The following is a 20,104-nucleotide window of genomic DNA, read 5'->3' as shown; positions in this document are numbered from 1 at the left end:
CTGATTTACAAAATTCCATCTACTTTTTATATTTTCCCTCATTTCCTCAAATCTAAATGCAAAACCTCAATTTTATCTATTCAAGAACATAGGATGTACATGTCATTAAATTTGAGGATAATGATTTTTTTTTTAAGTAATACAGATATAAGTACCAAACATTAACAAAAAATAAGTACAAATGGCGTACATTATGCACAGTGAAATGGAATATATATTTTGAAGATAAGCAAACATTAACTATTTTCGTAAATGAACAAAAATAAGTCTGAAGTGCACATTAAAATGGAAGATGTTTGAAGCCTGCAAAATTGAATAAAATAAAATAAAATTAAATTAAATAAAAAAATGAAATAAGATAAACTAAACTAAACTAAAATAAAATAAACCTAATCAACTCTTTCCTTTCTCTTAAAAATCTGATCAATTATTTGTTGCATTGCCCTTTTAATTTAACAAGCTTGTTTTTTTCCTCTCTATTTGTTGTTCTTAAAAAAAAAGGAAAAAAAAAACATTTGAACCAATTTGAACAAATCAGAAGTAACTATCCGTGCTGATCACATGTCAGTATGTCAGCCAAATGAACGGACAGCAGAGTCCAGTTTTTTTTTCTTTTTTCTACCTGCATGTGCACAGCGATGCGACTTGTCAGATACAGAAACAGACACCGGGAAGAACTACGTAAAATAAATAAATGAATAATATCGGTGGAAACTGATTACGCTACACAAACGCTTTCTTAGGCTTGTTGTTAACACTTGTATATGTTAATCTGACGTTAGTAGATCGTTCTTATTGGCGATACCTGTGTGGCAGCGTGGCAGTTTTTTTTTTTTTTTTTTTTTTAAACATGGGGTTTTGACAGTTGTTGTCATATTTTCGGGATCAAAGCGCCATTCCGCCCCGTTCTGGCCTCGAATCTTTTACCGGAACAATGTTCTGGACCTTTCCGGCCCACTTTCACCCCTGCGTGCATTATATAACATTTCTGAGATTAAAAATTTTTCAAATCATTACGATTATTTACTTCTGTGTGTGTGTTTGTGCTGCTGACAAACCTCTCCTCCACACTTCAGACCAGTTGCTGGTAATAATGTTTAAAAAGTATGTAATTTTTAGTATTTTGGTATGGTATATTTTAATTTTTTATTAGATAGTTTATTATTATTTAGTATTTATTCCTATAAGTTTTCTTCTTGCCACCCAAAAATTTCAAGTTGGGGCAAAAAAATAAAGTAAAAACATTGAGTATCATTCGATTTTTTGTGTGTACATAATAATATGATATTTAAGTTATATGGATTGGCGGACATACTAGTAATGGCCTTCTGAAGTCAACAATAACTACGATGTGGCCCCCAGGAAAAATTAATTTGACACCACTACTATTGTAAATCTTGCATATCCCAAACAATTTGCAGGGTTTCCCCCAGCGCTTTATAAGCCAGGCAGGTTTTTTACACTATAATTTCTCATTGCACCATATGACATGTTATGCTTAGGGAATTAAATCAGAGTAAATCAGAAACCTTAAATGCAATTTCCACCCCAGTGGCTTATCAAGCCTCTTATTGTATGTTATTGGTTTGTTTCACTTCATATTGTGTCCAATTGCATTGTATCATATGGAATCGCATCATATTATATGGCATTGTTTTACATCGCAGATGATCGTAACAAATATTGCATTGTATATGACTGAATTTGACTGCTGTTTTTTGTCATAGGTTCAAAACACTGAATTGGAAGTCCATCTAATAATACGATGGCAGGTCAGTACTAAAACTGCCCAAATACAACACATTGCCTATGTATTTTTCGCCTGTTGTACCTTGTAATTACACTGTCTCTAACATGCATTTTGCAGAGCCCAACTTCCCACCACTGCCAGGCTTTATTCCGCTCAAGCCGTGCTTCTATCAGGACTTTGAAGAGATCCCTGAGCAGCACCGCAGTTTGTGCAAGAAAATGTACCACCTGTGGATGTGTGAGTGCGGCTAAATGTTTCAAGAGCTGTATTTAGGGGTTTTAATCAACATGATTTGCTATCTTCTCCACTTGCGATAAGAGGGAGATGCTTTTCAAGTGTCCTCCTGCAATAATAGCCAGTCCAAGTGCTTTTTTTCCCTTTCAAAATTCATTCTGCTTTATTTGCTAACGAGCCACAGTGCTGAACAGATGGTCTTGGTTTGAGCTGTGGGGGTGAGAGAGGGCATTTAGGAATAGAATGATGTAACTTTTTTTTCTGCCATCATTGTTTTATGACACCATAAACAAGCAGTGTAAAAAGGTTGGCCATAAAGCTTTTACCCCACAGCAAAAGGACAGCCAAAGTTAAATCAAAACTATACTAAGGTATGGTTAGGATTCTAGTGAAACAATGATGCAACTGTAGGTAAGATAATAAAGTGAAACCTTGAAGGTTGAACACTATCCATATACACAAAAATAGTTGTACTTACATCAGGTTATATTTGCAAAAGGCCAAAAGAAAAGCAAAAAAAAAACACAAAAACAAAACAAAAGCCATATTTAATCTTCTGAGTGATTAATTAAATTACATAATGGAGTCCAAAGTTCTGTTTTTAGCTGTGTATTTTCCACAAAAAAATGCTGTTTGAATTCCATTTTTTGGTGTTTTCTATTTGCTTAGTAAACGGTGCAACGCTCGCAGTCAATCTGGTGGGCTGCTTCGCATGGATGTTCGGAGGAGGGGGCGTGACCAACTTTGGACTGTCAATCATATGGCTGCTCATGTTCACACCCTGTTCGTACGTGTGCTGGTTCCGGCCCATTTACAAGGCTTTCCGGTAGGGATGCAATTTTTTCACACCACTGCAAATTACCACAGAGTAAAAGGTATGGTAAATTAATACTGTACCTATCATAAAACTAACATATAATTTCAGCTTTTGATCTGGGTATCAATGATATTTAATAAATGCTGGAATGGCTGTCCATAGCAGTCTGAAAGTCAATGTACTTTATAATGTTTTTTGTTTTTTTTTAACCCACAATTCTCCAGTAGAGAACAATAATGCTCTTGTTTTATTTCAGGTACTTTCAGACTAGAAAATATATGAAAATATTAATTTACAAATTACACCTGTCAAACACCTTTTCAGGAGTGACAGCTCGTTCAACTTCATGCTGTTCTTCTTTGTGTTCATGGCTCAAGTGGGCATCAGCATCATTCAAAGCATTGGCATCCCTGGATGGGGAGTGTGGTAAGAGGCAAAAAAACCAAAACCATTACACAACAGAAATTATAGCTGGAAAAAATATACATATACTTCAAAGGGAAATATTTGATTAAATTAGGAAAATACTCAGAGTACTGTAAAAAAAGACCAAATGGTTATTTTTTTTTTCTTTCGTTCAAATTTCTTTTTATTGGTTTCGCAAAAATACAGAACCCCTGTCCCCAAACTATAAAAAAAAAAAAAAAAAAGAAAAAAAAGAAAAAAAAAAAAACAACATTTCACGTTTCAAGTTATCCAACACGACCAACCCTAAAGTCTAAGTCTAATTGTAAACGTCCAGAAAGAGCCATAGAAAGCTCTTCAGTGCCATCACTCTCAATACATAATGGTTACAGAATCAAAATAGAATACAATACAGTCAAATGTCCCACCAAATAGGAGCAGCATGGAAAGCGACCGTACCGTTGTCCATCTCAATATAACAATAACAATATAACAATGCATATGTCATTCCTGCACTTGTGTAGCGGTTTTGTCAAAGAATGAAAGAAAAGGTCCCCATGTACTATAAAATTTCTTTTCAGAACCGCGAAGAATATATCTGATGTTCTCGGGCCTAAGGTTCATCAGCACATCGCTTTTTCAAATATCCAAATCCAAATCGCTTATCGTTGTGGGTGGGGCAGCCTCCTTCCTACTCAGAAGAATCAAACGTCGCACCAAAAGGGTGGTAAAAGCAATAACCCTACACCCCCAAGTAGGCAGCCACAGACCCTCTGGTAAAACTCCAAATATTGATATTAAAGGATCAGGAGTGATTCAGACCCGTAACACTAGGGCGAGGGCTTCAAAAATACCCTTTCAAAATATTTCTAAGCTCGGACATAACCAAAATATATGGATCAATATTGCATCCGCCAGCTTACACCTATCACACAAAGGGCTGATTTCTGGAAATATTCTGGACAATCTTACTTTAGAATAGTGTACCCAATGTACTACCTTAAATTGAATCAGAGCATGACGAGCGCACATAGATGAATTATGTACCCTACCCAAAACCTTAGACAACAGTCCATCTTCGATTGGTGTTTGAAGATCCCGTGCCCACAGGTCTTTGATTCTGGATAAGGACGGAGGTACCCTATGAGAAATTAGATTAAAAACACGCTTTTTTGATAACTTGATATGTACTGCAATCCGTGCTGCAATATTTTAAAATACATGCAATATATGATTATTCACATCTTAAATCTAATTAAAAAAAAAAAAAAATACATGATTGTAATTCACATACCTCATTTGACACTATTGCCACTACCACAATGAATATGATAATAATAATAATAATAACAATAATAATAGTAATAACAACACCATAAGACTCAAATAATAATTAAAATACATTTTAACAATACAGTTAACGAAACCAATTTAAAAAATGGTTAGCATGTCTATCTCACAGTTCTGAGATTGTTGGTTCAATTCCAGCGCCGGCTCCCTGTGTAGAGTTTGCATGTTCTCTCCGTGTCTGCGTGTGTTCTCTCCGGGTACTCTGGCTTCCTCCCACATCCCCAAAACATACATGCTAGGCTAATTGAACACTCCAAATTGTCCGCAGGTTTGAGTATGTGCATGAATGGTTGTTAATCTCTGGCAACTAGTTCAGAGTGTATCCTGCCTCATGCCTATTGTTAACTGCGATAGGTTCCAACACCCCCGTGACCCTCGAGAGGATGAGTGAAGAAGAAGAAAAATGAATGAATACATTAAAAAAAAAAAAAAAAAAAAATCAATAATTTAATGAGCTACAATAAAAAGCACAATTTCACTGGAAAAAAAAAAAAAATTAACAAATATATAATAGTGTAAATTTTAAAGCTACAATGAGAGAATTATCACAAGAATAACTGCGTGTACTAACCAATTTATGCACATAGAGGAAGTTCAAAAGGGTTAATAAGTGAAAAAAAACTCCCAACAGATTTTAGGGAACACAGTGATTTTATGAAATAATGAAAATTTAATAACAATAAAGCAAGTTGGGGAAGTTTATTTGGATAGCACAATTCAACTCAATATAATCCAACGTGGTTCACGTCACATGACAATCAAATACATACCTGTCAAGCTGTACGGTTTCAGCGTAATTTGTACTAGTGAGCACTGATTCTTAAATGTGTACACCGTACGTTACGTTCAAAATCAGTACGTTTTTCATACATTACGTTTTTTTTTCTCCTTTCGGATTTTGTCACCGTTTCGGCAACGAGACAATGTGCGTTACTATGCGTTACGTTGGTTGAATGACGCGAGAAAAGTCAGAGACAAGGAAGGGAAGAGTGTTTGTTGTGACGCTGTAGCAAACGCGATGCTAGGCTAGGTGGCTCCAATATTTCCTGACTGTGCCGACAGCCTACAATCTACGCCTAGATATCACATGCATATAGAACTACATGTGAAATGACAGACTCGGCGGCGTTGGTAAACAGTCGCCATTTTAAAGCAGTAGACTTCTCAGAAAGGCTCTGTTGTAGTAAACCTCCCTAGCTAACCTAAGTCACTTTTTAACTAAAATACTCCTAAATCGGCTAAATCTTGACTTGAATCAATCTTTAAATGATGAAACAGTTTTGAAACTTTGCCATGTCGAAAATTGACGGAAGGGAAATAATGCAAAAACAGGAGCAATTTTAACAACTTTAACGGTTGATTCACAACATTAAATTACTTCCAAACATAGCAAAGGTTGCTCGTTTTTTTTTTTTTTTTTAATGACAAAAAAACATGAAAGGTAACACCAGTTACTTTGCCAAGTAACTAATTCCTCTTACAATAAGGTAACTGAGTTACTTACTCAATAACTTTTTGGCAGAAGTAATCTGTAACTGTAATTCATTACTTTTTAAAAGTACGATTAACAACACTGGTCATAAAGATGAAGTGTGCAGAATGAAAAGTGATGAAAGCGGATATTTTATCTTGCCAATTTGTTGCTGAACACAATTTGCCCACAACTATTGCCGATCACGTCTTAGTATTAGCAAAATAAATGTTCTCTGATTTAAAGATTGCATCGGTAAGTTAATTTTATCAATTGACCTTTTTAATTTATAATTGGACACACTAACCAACTACTCTCAAGTGAAACTGAATTGCGTACGGAAGTGCCATGAAGTGCAGCCATCAAAAGACATGATAGAAATTGCCAAAAGTGCTACATACAATTATAACAAGTTACTGTTAAATTTTAGTAATCATGATGTAGCTGAAGATATTGATTGTTCTATGATTGTGTCACGTCATGGAGTTGTGTCACGTCATTTCCTGTTTTATTTTGAAGGCTTCACCCTCCTTGTGTCTGTACACTTGCCCTTCCTCTTGTCACCTAATTACCTATTGTTTCCACCTGTTCCCCATTACCTTGTGTGTATTTAATGCCCTAGTTCCCCTTGTCTTGTGCAGAAGTGTCTTTCGTCCAAGGTCAGTCACGTCAGCCTCTCGTCATAGCCTACCGTCATAGTCTAGTGCTGTTCTACTGAATGTTATCCTCCATTGGAGCGCTTTGTGTTTGAATTTTTTCATATTCGCTATCTTGGCCTTTTCCACCATTAGGAGCGTTTTGTGTTTTTGCCCTTTCCTCCCGTATGGAGTGCTTTTTTGTTTGAACCCTGATCGTGATTGCTTTGACTTATTCCTCCATTGGAGAGTTTTTTTGTTTGTGCATTTTTTCCCGCATGTCAGCGGAAGAACCTGTTTTCAAAATAAAAGTTTTGCCTGAACCTCCGCAGCTGAGTCCGCCTCGTCATCCAGGTCTGACAGAACACTTCTGCCAGAAATGGACCCAGCGGAGTCTACCGAATTTTTTGCCACGCTCCGAGAGCAATCGGCTCGTCTCACCCGCCAGGAGGAGTTCCAAGCCACGATGACTGCACAGCTGGTCCAAATGACCAATCAGCTGATGGAGCTCACAGCCCAGCTGCTCCCAGCACAACCAGCTTCCGTTTCCAATACCCCTGCCTTCACCCCTCCTGCTTCTTCCTCCCTGGTTCCCGGAAGAGGACCAAGATTGGCACCGCCAGAGCGATTCTGCGGGGACCCAGGTACTAGCCAAGCTTTCGTCACGGAATGCAGTATGCACTTTGACTGTTCCCCCCATGAGTTCACGACTGACCGTTCTCGTATTGCCTTCATGGTGTCCCACATGTCGGGACGGGCCCGAGCCTGGGCCATGGCTGAGTGGGAGCGTGATTCGTGTTCGTGCCACAACTTGTCCTCATTCATAGATGCCCTGAAGACCACTTTCGACCCAGTGTGCTCCGAAAGAGACCGAGCAAGAGAGCTCAGCAGCCTGTGTCAGGGTAAAGCCTCGGTCAATGACTATGCCATTCGGTTCCGTACCCTGGCCGCAGGTTGCGGCTGGTGCCACACCGCACTCTATGACACCTTTTTTAAGGGGCTCTCCCCAACTATCCGGGACCGCCTTGTACCACTCGACCTCCCGGAGGGGTTGGACGACCTCATTGCCCTCGCCATACGCACTGATCATCGCCTTGAGGAGTTGAGCAGGAGCCGGCCTATCCAAGCTGTGAGACCACCTCCCCAGTCGCTGGAGCAGTCAGGACCTCGCCGCACCCACATCCTACCGGCCTCGCCTCCTAGGGATCCTGACGATGCCATACCCATGCAGCTTGGTCCCACACGCACCTCCCCTGAGGAACGAAAGCGCCGACAACTAGAGGGGCTATGCTTCTACTGCGGGAGTTCGGGACACCTTGTGGCAGGTTGCGCCGCCCGCAGGCCCAGACAAAGCCATGCCAGTCAAGCAGCAAACCCCGCCCACCGCTCTACGACCACCGTCCAGGTAAAGCACAGAGCTTTGTCATGTACACTCTCTGCCCTGATAGACTCCGGCGCGGACGACTGTCTGATGCCTTGGGGGGTTTGCCATCTAATGGGCCTTCGTGCTATCCCTCTAGAACGACCCCTGGTGGCCAGATCTCTCAATGGTGAGAGACTGTTTTCTATCACCCACTCATGCGAACCTTTAGAAGTCACTGTCCAAGGACACACTGAGACAATGTCTTTCCATTTGTTTTCTGCCCCAGCCCAGACACTGGTTTTAGGACTGTCATGGCTCCGCAAGCACCAACCTTATATAGATTGGAACTCTGGCTCTGTACTGGGGTGGGGTGCGAACTGTAAGGGACGTTGTCTTGTGGAGAAGAACCCAGGGGTCAAGGTTCCTGTTGTTGGCGAGACCGCAATTAACAAGTTTTCTCTCTCTGTCACTCCAGAACCAGAAATCGACTTGAGCTCCATCCCAAAGTGCTACCACCATTTGCGCCAGGTATTTGACAAGGCTCGAGCCCAGGCTCTGCCACCCCACCGCCCCTATGACTGCGCTATTGATCTTGTCCCGGGCTCCTCCATCCCCAGGGGGCGCCTCTATCCCATCTCCGGTCCTGAAAAGGCCGCTATGCGCGAATATATCCAGGCCTCCTTGAAAGCGGGGCTCATCCGTCCTTCCTCGTCCGCGGCTGGGGCCGGTTTCTTTTTTGTTGGAAAGAAGGACGGGTCGCTCCGTCCCTGTATAGATTACCGCCAGCTTAACGACATCACCGTCAAGAACCGCTATCCCCTCCCCCTCATGTCTTCGGTTTTCGACCAATTGCAGCGGGCCAAGGTATTCACAAAGTTAGACCTGCGCAACGCCTACCATCTAGTCCGCATTCGGGAGGGAGATGAGTGGAAGACTGCTTTTAACACCCCAGACGGCCACTACGAATACCTGGTCATGCCCTTCGGTCTCACTAATGCCCCCGCGTTTTTCCAGGCCTTGATCAATGACGTTCTCCGAGATTTTCTTGACCGTTTCGTTTTTGTTTATCTTGATGATATCCTTATATACTCCCCGGACATTACCACCCACGTACAACATGTTGAATTGGTTTTAAAGCGTCTTCTCGCCAATGACCTTTTTGTTAAAGCTGAGAAAAGTGAATTCCATGTCGACACGATTTCCTTTTTGGGTTTTATTGTGACTCCTGGGGGTGTTCAGATGGACCCTGCCAAAGTAAACACTGTAGTTAGCTGGCCCACTCCGAGCAGTCGTAAGAAGCTTCAGCAGTTCCTCGGGTTCGCCAACTTTTACAGGCGTTTTATCCGCGGTTTTAGTACAATTGCAGGCCCTCTCCATGCTCTCACCTCCACCAAGGTGCGTTTCGATTGGACCCCTGCGGCTGAAGCAGCGTTCCTGGCCTTGAAGACCCGCTTCACCACTGCCCCCATCCTGACCATGCCTGACCCCCGTCGTCAATTCGTGGTGGAGGTCGACGCCTCCTGTGAGGGCATTGGAGCTAAACTGTCCCAGCGAGCGGAGCATGATGGAAAGATGCATCCCTGCGCCTTCCTTTCCCGCCGCCTATCTCCAGCTGAGCGGAACTACAACGTAGGCGACCGTGAACTACTCTCCATCAAGACCGCTCTGGAGGAGTGGCGGCATTGGCTCGAAGGGGCGGAGCAACCCTTCATAGTTTGGACAGATCATCGAAACCTACAGTATCTCAAGACGGCTAAGCGACTCAATTCTCGCCAGGCCAGGTGGGCGCTCTTTTTTGACCGTTTTTCCTTCTCTATCTCTTACAGGCCGGGGTCCCAGAACATCAAAGCAGACGCCCTCTCACGCCTCTACGACCCCGAGCCTGTAGCCAAGGAACCTGAACCCATCCTGCCACTGAATTGTGTGGTAGGGGCGGTAACTTGGCAAATAGAAACGGAGGTTAAGCAGGCATTGGGGGGGCCCGGACTCCTCGGGGGTGCCCTGAGAACCGACTATTTGTCCCGGCTGACCTACGCCCCCGGGTGATCCAATGGGCCCACTCCACGCCGCTTTCCTGTCACCCGGGAGTCAGGCGCACCAAGCACGCCATCTCCCGGAGGTTCTGGTGGCCAGGCATGGAGGCGGAGGTCCGGGAGTATGTCGGGGCTTGCTCGGTCTGCGCCCAACACAAGACGTCAACCAGAACACGAATGGGCCTCCTTCAACCTCTCCCGATTCCCTCCAGACCATGGGCTGAGATATCTTTGGACTTCGTCACGGGCCTCCCTGTCTCTCAGGGAAACACCACGATCCTGACAGTAGTCGACCGGTTCTCGAAAATGGCCCACTTCATAGCCCTGCCAGCCTTGCCCTCTGCTAAGGACACTGCTGGGATCATGATGAGACAGATCTTCCGCATTCATGGCTTCCCCCGGGACATTGTCTCTGACCGGGGGCCACAGTTTGTGTCACACTTTTGGAAGGAATTCTGCCGTCTCATCGGAGCCAAGGCCAGCCTCACGTCAGGATACCATCCGGAGTCCAACGGCCAGACCGAGCGCCTCAACCAACAGTTGGAGACCGGCCTCCGGTGTCTGGTATCCCAGAACCCATCCACATGGAGCAACCACCTGGTCTGGGTCGAATTTGCCCACAACACTCTTCCCACCTCCGCCACAGGTATGTCACCCTTCAAATGCGTCCATGGCTACGATCCGCCTTTGTTTGCCGCACAGGAGCGGGAGGTCTCTGTCCCGTCCGCACATGCTTTGGTCCGCCGTAGCAGACGCATCTGGGAAGCAGCTCGCCAAGTCCTCGTCCGCCAAGGGGATCGAGTGAAGAAGGCCGCAGACCGCCACCGACGCCCAGCACCCACCTACCAGGAGGGACAGCGAGTGTGGCTAAGTGCCAGAAACCTTCCCCTCCGGGCCACCTGCCGGAAGTTGGCCCCCCGCTTCGTGGGTCCGTATCCCATCTCGAAGGTCGTAGGCCCGGCAGCAGTGCGTCTACGTCTTCCACGCTCCCTGAGGGTCCACCCCACCTTCCACGTTAGCCAAGTCAAGCCTGTTGTTGAGAGCTCCATGGTACCTACGCCAGCGCCTCCACCTCCTCTGGAGCTCGATGGTGGCCCTGCCTACCAGGTCAAGAGGCTGCTGGCGGTGCGACCCCGAGGTCGTGGCCACCAATACCTGGTAGACTGGGAGGGTTACGGCCCGGAGGAGAGACAATGGGTTCCCTCACCGTTCATCCTGGACCCCTCCTTGATCAAGGACTTCCATAGGGACCATCCTGACCAGCCTGGACCGTCTGGTAGCCGGTCCTAGAGGGGGGGGTTCTGTCACGTCATGGAGTTGTGTCATGTCATTTCCTGTTTTATTTTGAAGGCTTCACCCTCCTTGTGTCTGTACACTTGCCCTTCCTCTTGTCACCTAATTACCTATTGTTTCCACCTGTTCCCCATTACCTTGTGTGTATTTAATGCCCTAGTTCCCCTTGTCTTGTGCAGAAGTGTCTTTCGTCCAAGGTCAGTCACGTCAGCCTCTCGTCATAGCCTACCGTCATAGTCTAGTGCTGTTCTACTGAATGTTATCCTCCATTGGAGCGCTTTGTGTTTGAATTTTTTCATATTCGCTATCTTGGCCTTTTCCTCCATTAGGAGCGTTTTGTGTTTTTGCCCTTTCCTCCCGTATGGAGTGCTTTTTTGTTTTAACCCTGATCGTGATTGCTTTGACTTATTCCTCCATTGGAGAGTTTTTTTGTTTGTGCATTTTTTCCCCGCATGTCAGCGGAAGAACCTGTTTTCAAAATAAAAGTTTTGCCTGAACCTCCGCAGCTGAGTCCGCCTCGTCATCCAGGTCTGACAGATTGCACCAGGTTATATATTACAATATTACCATTAAATTCATATTATTTTAAAAATTGAGTTTTATTTTTGTTTCATATTGCACGCTATATACGACGTTGTAAGATTAGTCAGCAATTTTTAAAGGCATACGCCACTATTTGTAAGATTGCCAACAGCCTCGGGTTGACAGGTATGCAAATATCAAAATAAAAAGACATGAAAATAGACATTCAATTGATAATAATTATGAGAAAAAAAATTGCGAACCACCATATTTTAGGAGGTACAATGTAAAGAAACATTTATCATGAAAATTAAAATGTTCACCAAAATAAGCATATCTAATATTCACTACAGTACAGAGGTTGCGCGAGACATTTTCGTTGTCTGTCATTTTGACTGACAGGTCATAAAAATCCGGTCATAATCTATTTTTACCCGTCACTTAAATTTTTAAAATGATAATGATGACATATTCAATAGTATTTAGTTTTCATTCATTTTTAATTAATATTGTAACACTTGCTTGGCGGCGAAAAATTAGACACGGAAGTCGTGGTATTTTTCTCCCTCTTTTTACTCTGCTTACCGCCAACATCACCAACAAAACAACAACTCCGCCCCCAAAGAAAAAGAGGCAACTATATAGACCCCAATCACCAACGTCACACAATGATCTTAATTGTGGTTGTCAGCCCAAAATCTTCTAAATATATATTAAATGCATCTTACCAGATATAAAATGACATAGTCTGGGGTGATCGTTTGGTGCCCAGATTTCTTGTCGAATTACAGCAGTCCATCTCGCTCTCCTCTTCGGGTCTCTCAGAATACGGTAGAACTTCAAGTCTCTCCGTCTATCTTCTCTGTTACTGCAACCAACCGCCACACATGCCTTCACCATTTTGATTATTAATGTTAACGAGTAGAAAAACACGCCGTAATAGGAGGCATGTACGTAGCGGTAATGTGTAAACCAGACGAGCTGACACACAATATGGCGGCTCCAGTCAGGGGGGGGGAGTTGTGACGTCATGTGATTGGGTTCTATACACAGGCGGCAATCTAGTCCACCAATTGGATGACGCGCTGGCACCAATAAGAACCTCGCGTTGATGTGTCAATCACGGTGCTGCCGCCAGACCCCGGTGACGCTACAATATTCTGACAGAATAGCCAATGACGTCATGCATTAAGAGAGACAATAGCTAATTAATATGCTTCCTCGCCACCCTGTGGTCTGGGGTGTGAATTGCAACCTGTCAAAATGATGGACGGACTTCAGTTTTTTCCGTCACCGTTTTAAAAAACCGGTCAACGACGGAAAATATTCGGTTAACGCGACCCCTGCTACAGTACAACCTTACTTAAAAGGTTTTGACATGCTTTCTCATTCCACTGAATGGAGAAAAGTCTCAAAACTTGTGACCGGGGATGTACAATAAATTAACACACTGGCTGCCATTGACGGCCTCGCAGTCAAAATTGTTTCAACGTCTAGTGCCGTCAATGGCACTGACAGATGGGCATTCACAGCCACTACTACCAGTCCATTGTTATTAACGAGTTAAAATTTAAACTTCATTCAAAATCGTTTTTGAGGCCAGAGGGCTTCATGCATTAGTGGGTAGCAAAAGTCTTCTTAAAGTGTTGCACGCAGACCGTATAATTTGCTTTCCCCTATGAAACACACTCGTGCCACGATGTCTACCGCCTCCATTAACATGACAGTGATGGACCATTAGGAATTAGCCTCGTAGATGTTTTATGACGACCGTTAACTAGCGCCTGACTCGGCCCGACGCCCGCAAATGAATTCCGTGACTGCGACAGCCTTCATAAACTTTTGAAATGTCACCACGGGTGATTTTGATGCACACCTGTGCGTGCAAAGTGCTGCAAAGTTTTTCCATCCGCTGCTACATTTAAAGCCACTAAATGATTGACATTTAACGTCCAGATGGCCAAGTGGGTGCTTGCGGTTATAATATTGTCTTATATCAAACCATGAGTCATTTTTATGCATGAAAAGTCTTTTTTGTCTCCTTTTCAGCGGCTGGTTGGCCACTATCTCCTTCTTCAGTTACAATATTTTGATTGCTTTGATTATGTTGGTGCCTACTGTCATGTTCACCGCCGTCGCCTCGCTGTCCTTCATTGCCCTCACTAAGGTAATGCACAACAGCTTTTACAGCAAACTTTTTATATTCATTTTGACCGTTCCCTGTTATAGTACATAGCCCCGCTTTATCCGTTATGTAAGAAACATTCTAATAAGTTCCTAAATAAATAATTTTATTAAAAAGCAGCTTTCAAATGATTAACTCAGTGGTTCTTAACCTTGCTAAGGGTCCTGAAAAGAGACGTGCAAAATTTCCGATTCTTAGGGGCAGTTTACATGGCGACTTTGCGACATGAAGATGCAATGACTGAGTAGCGGAATTGCCTCGCGTGCATATGGTGTCGGCGAAGACGAAAGGCAAAGACGAAAAATTCTGAATCCTGCCTCCCAAGTGGAAGGATTCGATTACGGGGGTCGCAGCGCATTCAAATGCACGGAAACCGCCTTCGCTTCGATGACGTAAGCACTCACGCACGTCACATGGCCGTGCGCAGCGGTGCTATTAAACATTAAAAACAGCAAATGGTGGAACGTCGGCTTTAAGTTACTGTTTTCATAATGTTTTTAACTTAAATATGTTGAATGTTTCCATTGTTGTGCCTTTTTGAACAAAAGAAAATGCCATTACTTGGAGAGGGCGGGCATGTTGTCTTCCGGGCTGAGGAGATCAAAGTGCATCATTCGCTGTCGCCTTGTAAATCTGCACTGCCGCCTAGGGCCTGGCATGAATACTACATCGTTTTCATGCGGAATTGCGATATTGTTTGAATGGAAATGGAACCATATAAATGCAAACATGAAATTTTTCGTCTTCTCGGAGAGTCGCCATGTAAACTGCCCCTTAGATTATTTGCGATTCGGCCGTGGAAGATTCGAGAACGATTCACAAACATCCAAATTCCGATTCTTGAATTATACCAGGTAAAACGTAAGTAAAACACAGTCAGCACGGTGTTTGGGACGCAATGAGGAACGGACAGAGAGTAAATATCATGTTCAACTCATGCCGCTAGACAAAAAAAAACAATCATACCTGACTACGGCCGACAGCCGTTACAAACAACGCCCAGTTGCTAGTTGCTACAAACATACGACAAAGGCAGTGTTAGAACATGTATTATTGAATCGAGATGCGAAATGACAGACTTGCCGGCGTTAGTAAACAGCCGCCATCTTAAAGCAGTACTAAAGCAGTGACTTCCCTAGAAGGCTGTGTTGTAGCGAACCTAGTTCACTTATTATCTAAAATACTCCTAAATCGGCAGAATCTTGTCTTGAATCTATCTTTAAATAATTAAGTATTTTTAAAACTTTGACAAAAGTAAACAGAAGGGAAATTATGGAATAACGGGAGCAATTTTAACAACTGTAACAGTTGATTCACAACATTAAATTAATTGAATGTACTTTAATGCTGCTTATACAGAATGGGGAGTGGAGTATTTTATTTGCTGTTATTTTTGTATATTTGTTTACTGTTATATGCTAACTTGATACTGAAATCGTAGTTTGATTTACCTGAGAGGATTTTTGAACAATTTTTGAACTAATGTACAAAACATTTATTTAAAAAATAAATAAATAAAATAGGAGGGGGGTGCATCAATAATCGTTTTATAATCGAATTGGAGCCTCTGAATCGTAATCGTAATCGTAATCGTTAGGTGCCCAAAGATTCCCAGCTCTAGTACTGAACCCAACAAGTTTTACATCATGTGCATTCACTGAACCTTTCGGAATTAAATAACACAGTGATCGCTCACTACTTTGCGTTTCAAACTTCGCACCCTCCATCCAGCGTGGATTTTTTTTCAATGATAAGAAAGAAAAAAATAATGACAGATGAGCTGTCCCCCCAAAAAATCACTCAAAAAAAAGAAAGAATGTTTTTTTTTTTTTTTTTTTTTTTTAAATAAAAACTCATTTAATCTATCACGTACATATCTACATGTATATTTGCTGTTATCGCTCGAGAGGAAGTGATGTTATTTTGTGCAGTAGCAATCCATCACGACCCAGTAGTCGTCCCAAGCACTGCTTCTTTTAGTGTAGAAGAACCTGCCAACCATCCAGTCAAATTGGATTGGACATCTATTGCTGTTAATAGCAATAAAACATGATTACACAGTGCCGGTCATCCCAATTGAAATTGATTTAATGTCTATGGTTGTCAACAGTAGTGAACGTGTAATTTTTTATGGACCTATGTATTCCTCCATTGCTTTATGTATATTTGTTAAATGTCAATTCAGGCATCAGGGGGTTAAATATCAACCTTCAAGAGACATGCAACCTCAATCTATCTTGATTATTTAGTGTTCACCCTTGTTGTGTATCAAAGCAAAATCATTACCTCTCAGAATTTGCGATTCAGCTCTTGTATAGGACCTCTTAAGATTGACAGGTCGATACATGTATTTAATGATTTGGAAAAAGATCTGTTGAAGAGCTCTGTAGAAATCCTAAAAAATCATAACAAGACTTTTTGATCCAATATGTGCTTCCAGATCCACAATTTCTACCGCGGGAGTGGAGGCAGCATGACCAAAGCTCAGGAGGAATGGACAACAGGGGCCTGGAAGAACCCTCATGTCCAGCAGGCCGCCCAGCAGGCAGCCATCGGGGCAGCAAGCGGCGCCATGCAGGATCAGTACTCGGCGCCGCAGTACAACGACAACCAGATGTAAAATGCTAACATCAGGGTCAAAGATGGAGCAGTCGCCTCATTCTTCAGCTCAATCAAGTTTGAGCCAAAGGTGTCAGCTTGTTTTCAAGCTAAACTCATAACTTAAACCCTAACTTTAACTGTTAAAGTTTCATAACTTAAAAATGTAAAAATGTTTTCATTTTTTATTTTTTGAAATGGTACTAGAAAAAAAACAGGGTGTCTAGTTTTAAATATATTATTTTGAGTACCGTATGTTACTGTGTATTTGTGTTTATGACTGATTGTGAACTTATAGCAATTGCATCAACCAAAGAAGAGTTCATGTTTAGTAGTATTTTGCACTAAGGAATGCTTGCAGCTGTAAGATTGTTTGCTGTAACCTCAGAATGATTTCATGAGATTTCTATGCAGTTTTTCACTTTTTTTATGCTCTGAATTTTAACGGTGTTGTCATACTCCAAAGGGAATATTGTGACCTCACTGAAGAGAAAAATAGTTTATGAATATTGTCAAAAAGAATATGAGCGTTAATTCCAATTCCAATAAAGTCAATGTACTACAAAAGATAAGGACATTTTTTTTCAACAAAGATTGCCAAAAATGCTGGTTTTAAAATAAAAATGTCAAAATATTACATGTTTCAAGAAAAATATTTATATGTTGTAAGAGTTAAGTGGTAGAATTCTAAGGAAAATATTCTGAAAAATATTATTGATAAAACCTTGCATTTTGATCGAAAAGGTTAAGATAAATTGTGAAGAAGTAGGCAAGGGGGAAAACATCTAAATGAGTATTTTTAATAGACTAGAAATATGTAATGTGGAGAAGAAAAAAAAGTCCTAATATACATGATAGAAAACCTAGAGTATGATGCGAAACAGTCATAAATTTAGGAGAGTAAAGTTTCAATACTATGGCAATAAAGAAATATTTGGACACAGGAATTGTTTTTAATGGAAAAAAATTAGCATTACAAGAAAAATGGATTTGGTATGTACAGTGGTCTGAAAAAGCATCTGAACCTTTTGGAATTTCTCACATTTCTGCATAAAATCCATATCAAATGTGATCTGATCTTTGTCAAAATCATACAGATGAAAAAATGATCAAACATTTATAGGTTTTCATATTTTAATGAGGATAGTACGCAAACAATGACAGAAGGGGGAAAAATAAGCCAGTGAACCATCACATTTATTATTTTGTGGCCCCCTTTGGCAGCACTAACTTCAACCAGACGCTTCCTGTAGCTGCAGATCAGTCGGGCACATCGATCAGGACTAATCTTGGCCCATTCTTCTCTACAAAACTGCTGTAATTTAGTCAGACTCCTTGAATGTCTGGCATGAATCGCTGTTTTGATCAGCTCATCAGCAACCTCTGCAGCAGCCTGATGACGATCCTGATTAGTTGATTCAGGTGTGTTAGAGGAGGGAAACATGGAAAACAAGCTGGATAGGGGCTCTCAAGGACCGGGATTGGGCACCCCTGCTTTAGGTAATGCCATGGCATCTCTATAGGGTTCAAGTCTGGACTTTGACTTGGCGACTCCAGAACGTGTATTTTCTTCTTCCGAAACCATTCTGAAGTTGATTTACTTGTTTTGGATCATTGTCTTGTTGCAGCACCCATCCTCTTTTTAGCTTCAACTGTCTGACAGATGGCCTCAGGTTTTCCTGCAAAGCATCCTGATAAATGAAGTTGTCCAGGCCCTGAGGCAACAACAGCCCCAAATCATGATGCTCCCTCCACCATGCTTCATGGTGGGGATGAGGTGTTGATGTTGGTGAGCTGTTCTATTTTTCCTCCACCCAGGCAATTTGGGGGCCCTAAGCAAAATAATGCAAAGGAGCCCATATTTTTGGCCCACCATTTCGTCACAGTGTACTGTGAAACCCATACATGCAATCCAACCCATACGTCCATATTTTGCATATTATTCAGATTTTGTTGCACTGCATACTCCAAACTCCTCACCTCAAATTATTTTCAGTACTTACAGTAGATAGCGCCAAACCTTTTTCTAAAAGAGGAAAGAAAAGTTAAGGAAGAAGTTTTATTTTTTTTTAAGCTTGTAATCAAGTATCAAAACCCACAAAAGTCAAATAAAGCAAACTGTAGTAAACAAAATAGAATATAAATTAAACAATTGCCAGATTGGGGGCCCCCTAGTGTTCAGGGGCCCTAAGCAGCTGCATAGTCTGCCTATTGGCTGGGCCGGCCCTGCCTCCACACATGACTTTGTGTGTTCCCAAACAATTAAACTTTGGTTTCATGAGTCCACAAAATATTTTTCCAAAACTGTGGAGTGTCCAAGTGCCTTTTTGAGAACATTAAATGAGCAACAATGTTTTTTTTTTTTTTTAGACAGCAGTGGCTTCCTCTGTGGAGTCCTCCAATGAACACCATTCTTTCTTGGCCATAGTTTCACATATAGAAGGTAGAAACGCGCTATACAAGTATACCACCATTTACCATATAGTTAGTTGATTTGTGCACAGATATATTGGAATGTGCCAGTGATTTATGTAAGTCTTTAGCAGACCCTCTAAAATTTCCTTTTTTACCTCTCTGAGTATTCTGCGTTGAACTCTTGGCGTCATCTTTGGTGGACGGCCACCCATTGGGAGAGAAGCAACAGTGCCAAACTCTCCATTTGTAGACAACTTCTCTGACTGTCGATTGATGAACAACCAGACTTTTAGAGATGGTTTTGTACCTTTTGACCGAGCCATGATGCACATCAGACAATGCTTCTCATCAAGACAATTCTTACCAGGTGTATGTTTTAGGGCAGGGAAGCTTTAAACCACTCATCAGTGATTGGGGACACACCTGACTTAAATTGTTTGGTAAAAAAATGGTTTCAATTGCTCTTTAAGTCTCCTCAGGCAGATGGCTCACTTAGTTATTTTTCCCCCTTCTGTCATTGTTTGCATGCTGTCCTCATTAAAATATGAAAACCCATAAATGTTTGGGTGGTTTTAGGTCCAGCAGACACTGTTTTTACATCTGTGCAATTTTGACAGAGATCAGACCACATTTGATGGTGATTTTATGCAGAAATGTGAGAAATTCCAAAAGGTTCAGATACTTTTCATACAACAGTATTTGCTCAAGAATGGTCTTTAAGAGAGGATTTATTCTTATTCCATGAAGAAAAGTGTATGGACAGTTGCTCGCTACAGTCTTAAAGGTGTGAAAAGTATAAAATTACAATAACAGCTGATACATACTGTGCGAAAAAACCTAGGAATAAAAAAGTCACATTGTGATTAGATGTGAAGTGGAAGTATTATTTTAAAAATAACTCATAATAAATTGCATTTATACCAATTTAGAATAGGTTGCGGTCGCTCATTTTTATAATTGTATGTTGCAAAATCAGTCTCATTTTAGTGCCATTATGGCTTTCTTTCAAGTAATTTTCAGGGGTTTTGTTCCT

General features: G+C 41.9%; 1 protein-coding gene across 3 annotated transcripts in view; it reads left to right on the top strand.

Annotated features, from left to right (window-relative positions):
- Nucleotides 1-18,150, top strand: part of LOC130923085 (secretory carrier-associated membrane protein 5-like) — a 29,310-nt gene extending 11,160 nt beyond the window's left edge. The window contains exons 2-7 of one of the 3 annotated variants that reach the window (XM_057848531.1): nt 1,728-1,772; nt 1,868-1,987; nt 2,654-2,810; nt 3,126-3,227; nt 13,923-14,040; nt 16,499-18,147. In XM_057848531.1, coding sequence (XP_057704514.1) covers nt 1,766-1,772; nt 1,868-1,987; nt 2,654-2,810; nt 3,126-3,227; nt 13,923-14,040; nt 16,499-16,678 — 684 coding nt within the window. In that variant the 5' untranslated portion in view covers nt 1,728-1,765 and the 3' untranslated portion in view covers nt 16,679-18,147. Of the gene's footprint in view, nt 1-1,727; nt 1,773-1,854; nt 1,988-2,653; nt 2,811-3,125; nt 3,228-13,922; nt 14,041-16,498 lie in introns of those variants that run through there. The other 2 variants (XM_057848523.1, XM_057848513.1) reach the window with 2 other exon arrangements.
- Nucleotides 18,151-20,104: the final 1,954 nt, after the last annotated feature.

The sequence above is a fragment of the Corythoichthys intestinalis genome, chromosome 1, assembly GCF_030265065.1.
Source record: "Corythoichthys intestinalis isolate RoL2023-P3 chromosome 1, ASM3026506v1, whole genome shotgun sequence".
Classification (NCBI taxonomy): Eukaryota; Metazoa; Chordata; class Actinopteri; order Syngnathiformes; family Syngnathidae; genus Corythoichthys; species Corythoichthys intestinalis.
This window is presented reverse-complemented; position numbering and strand designations above follow the sequence as displayed.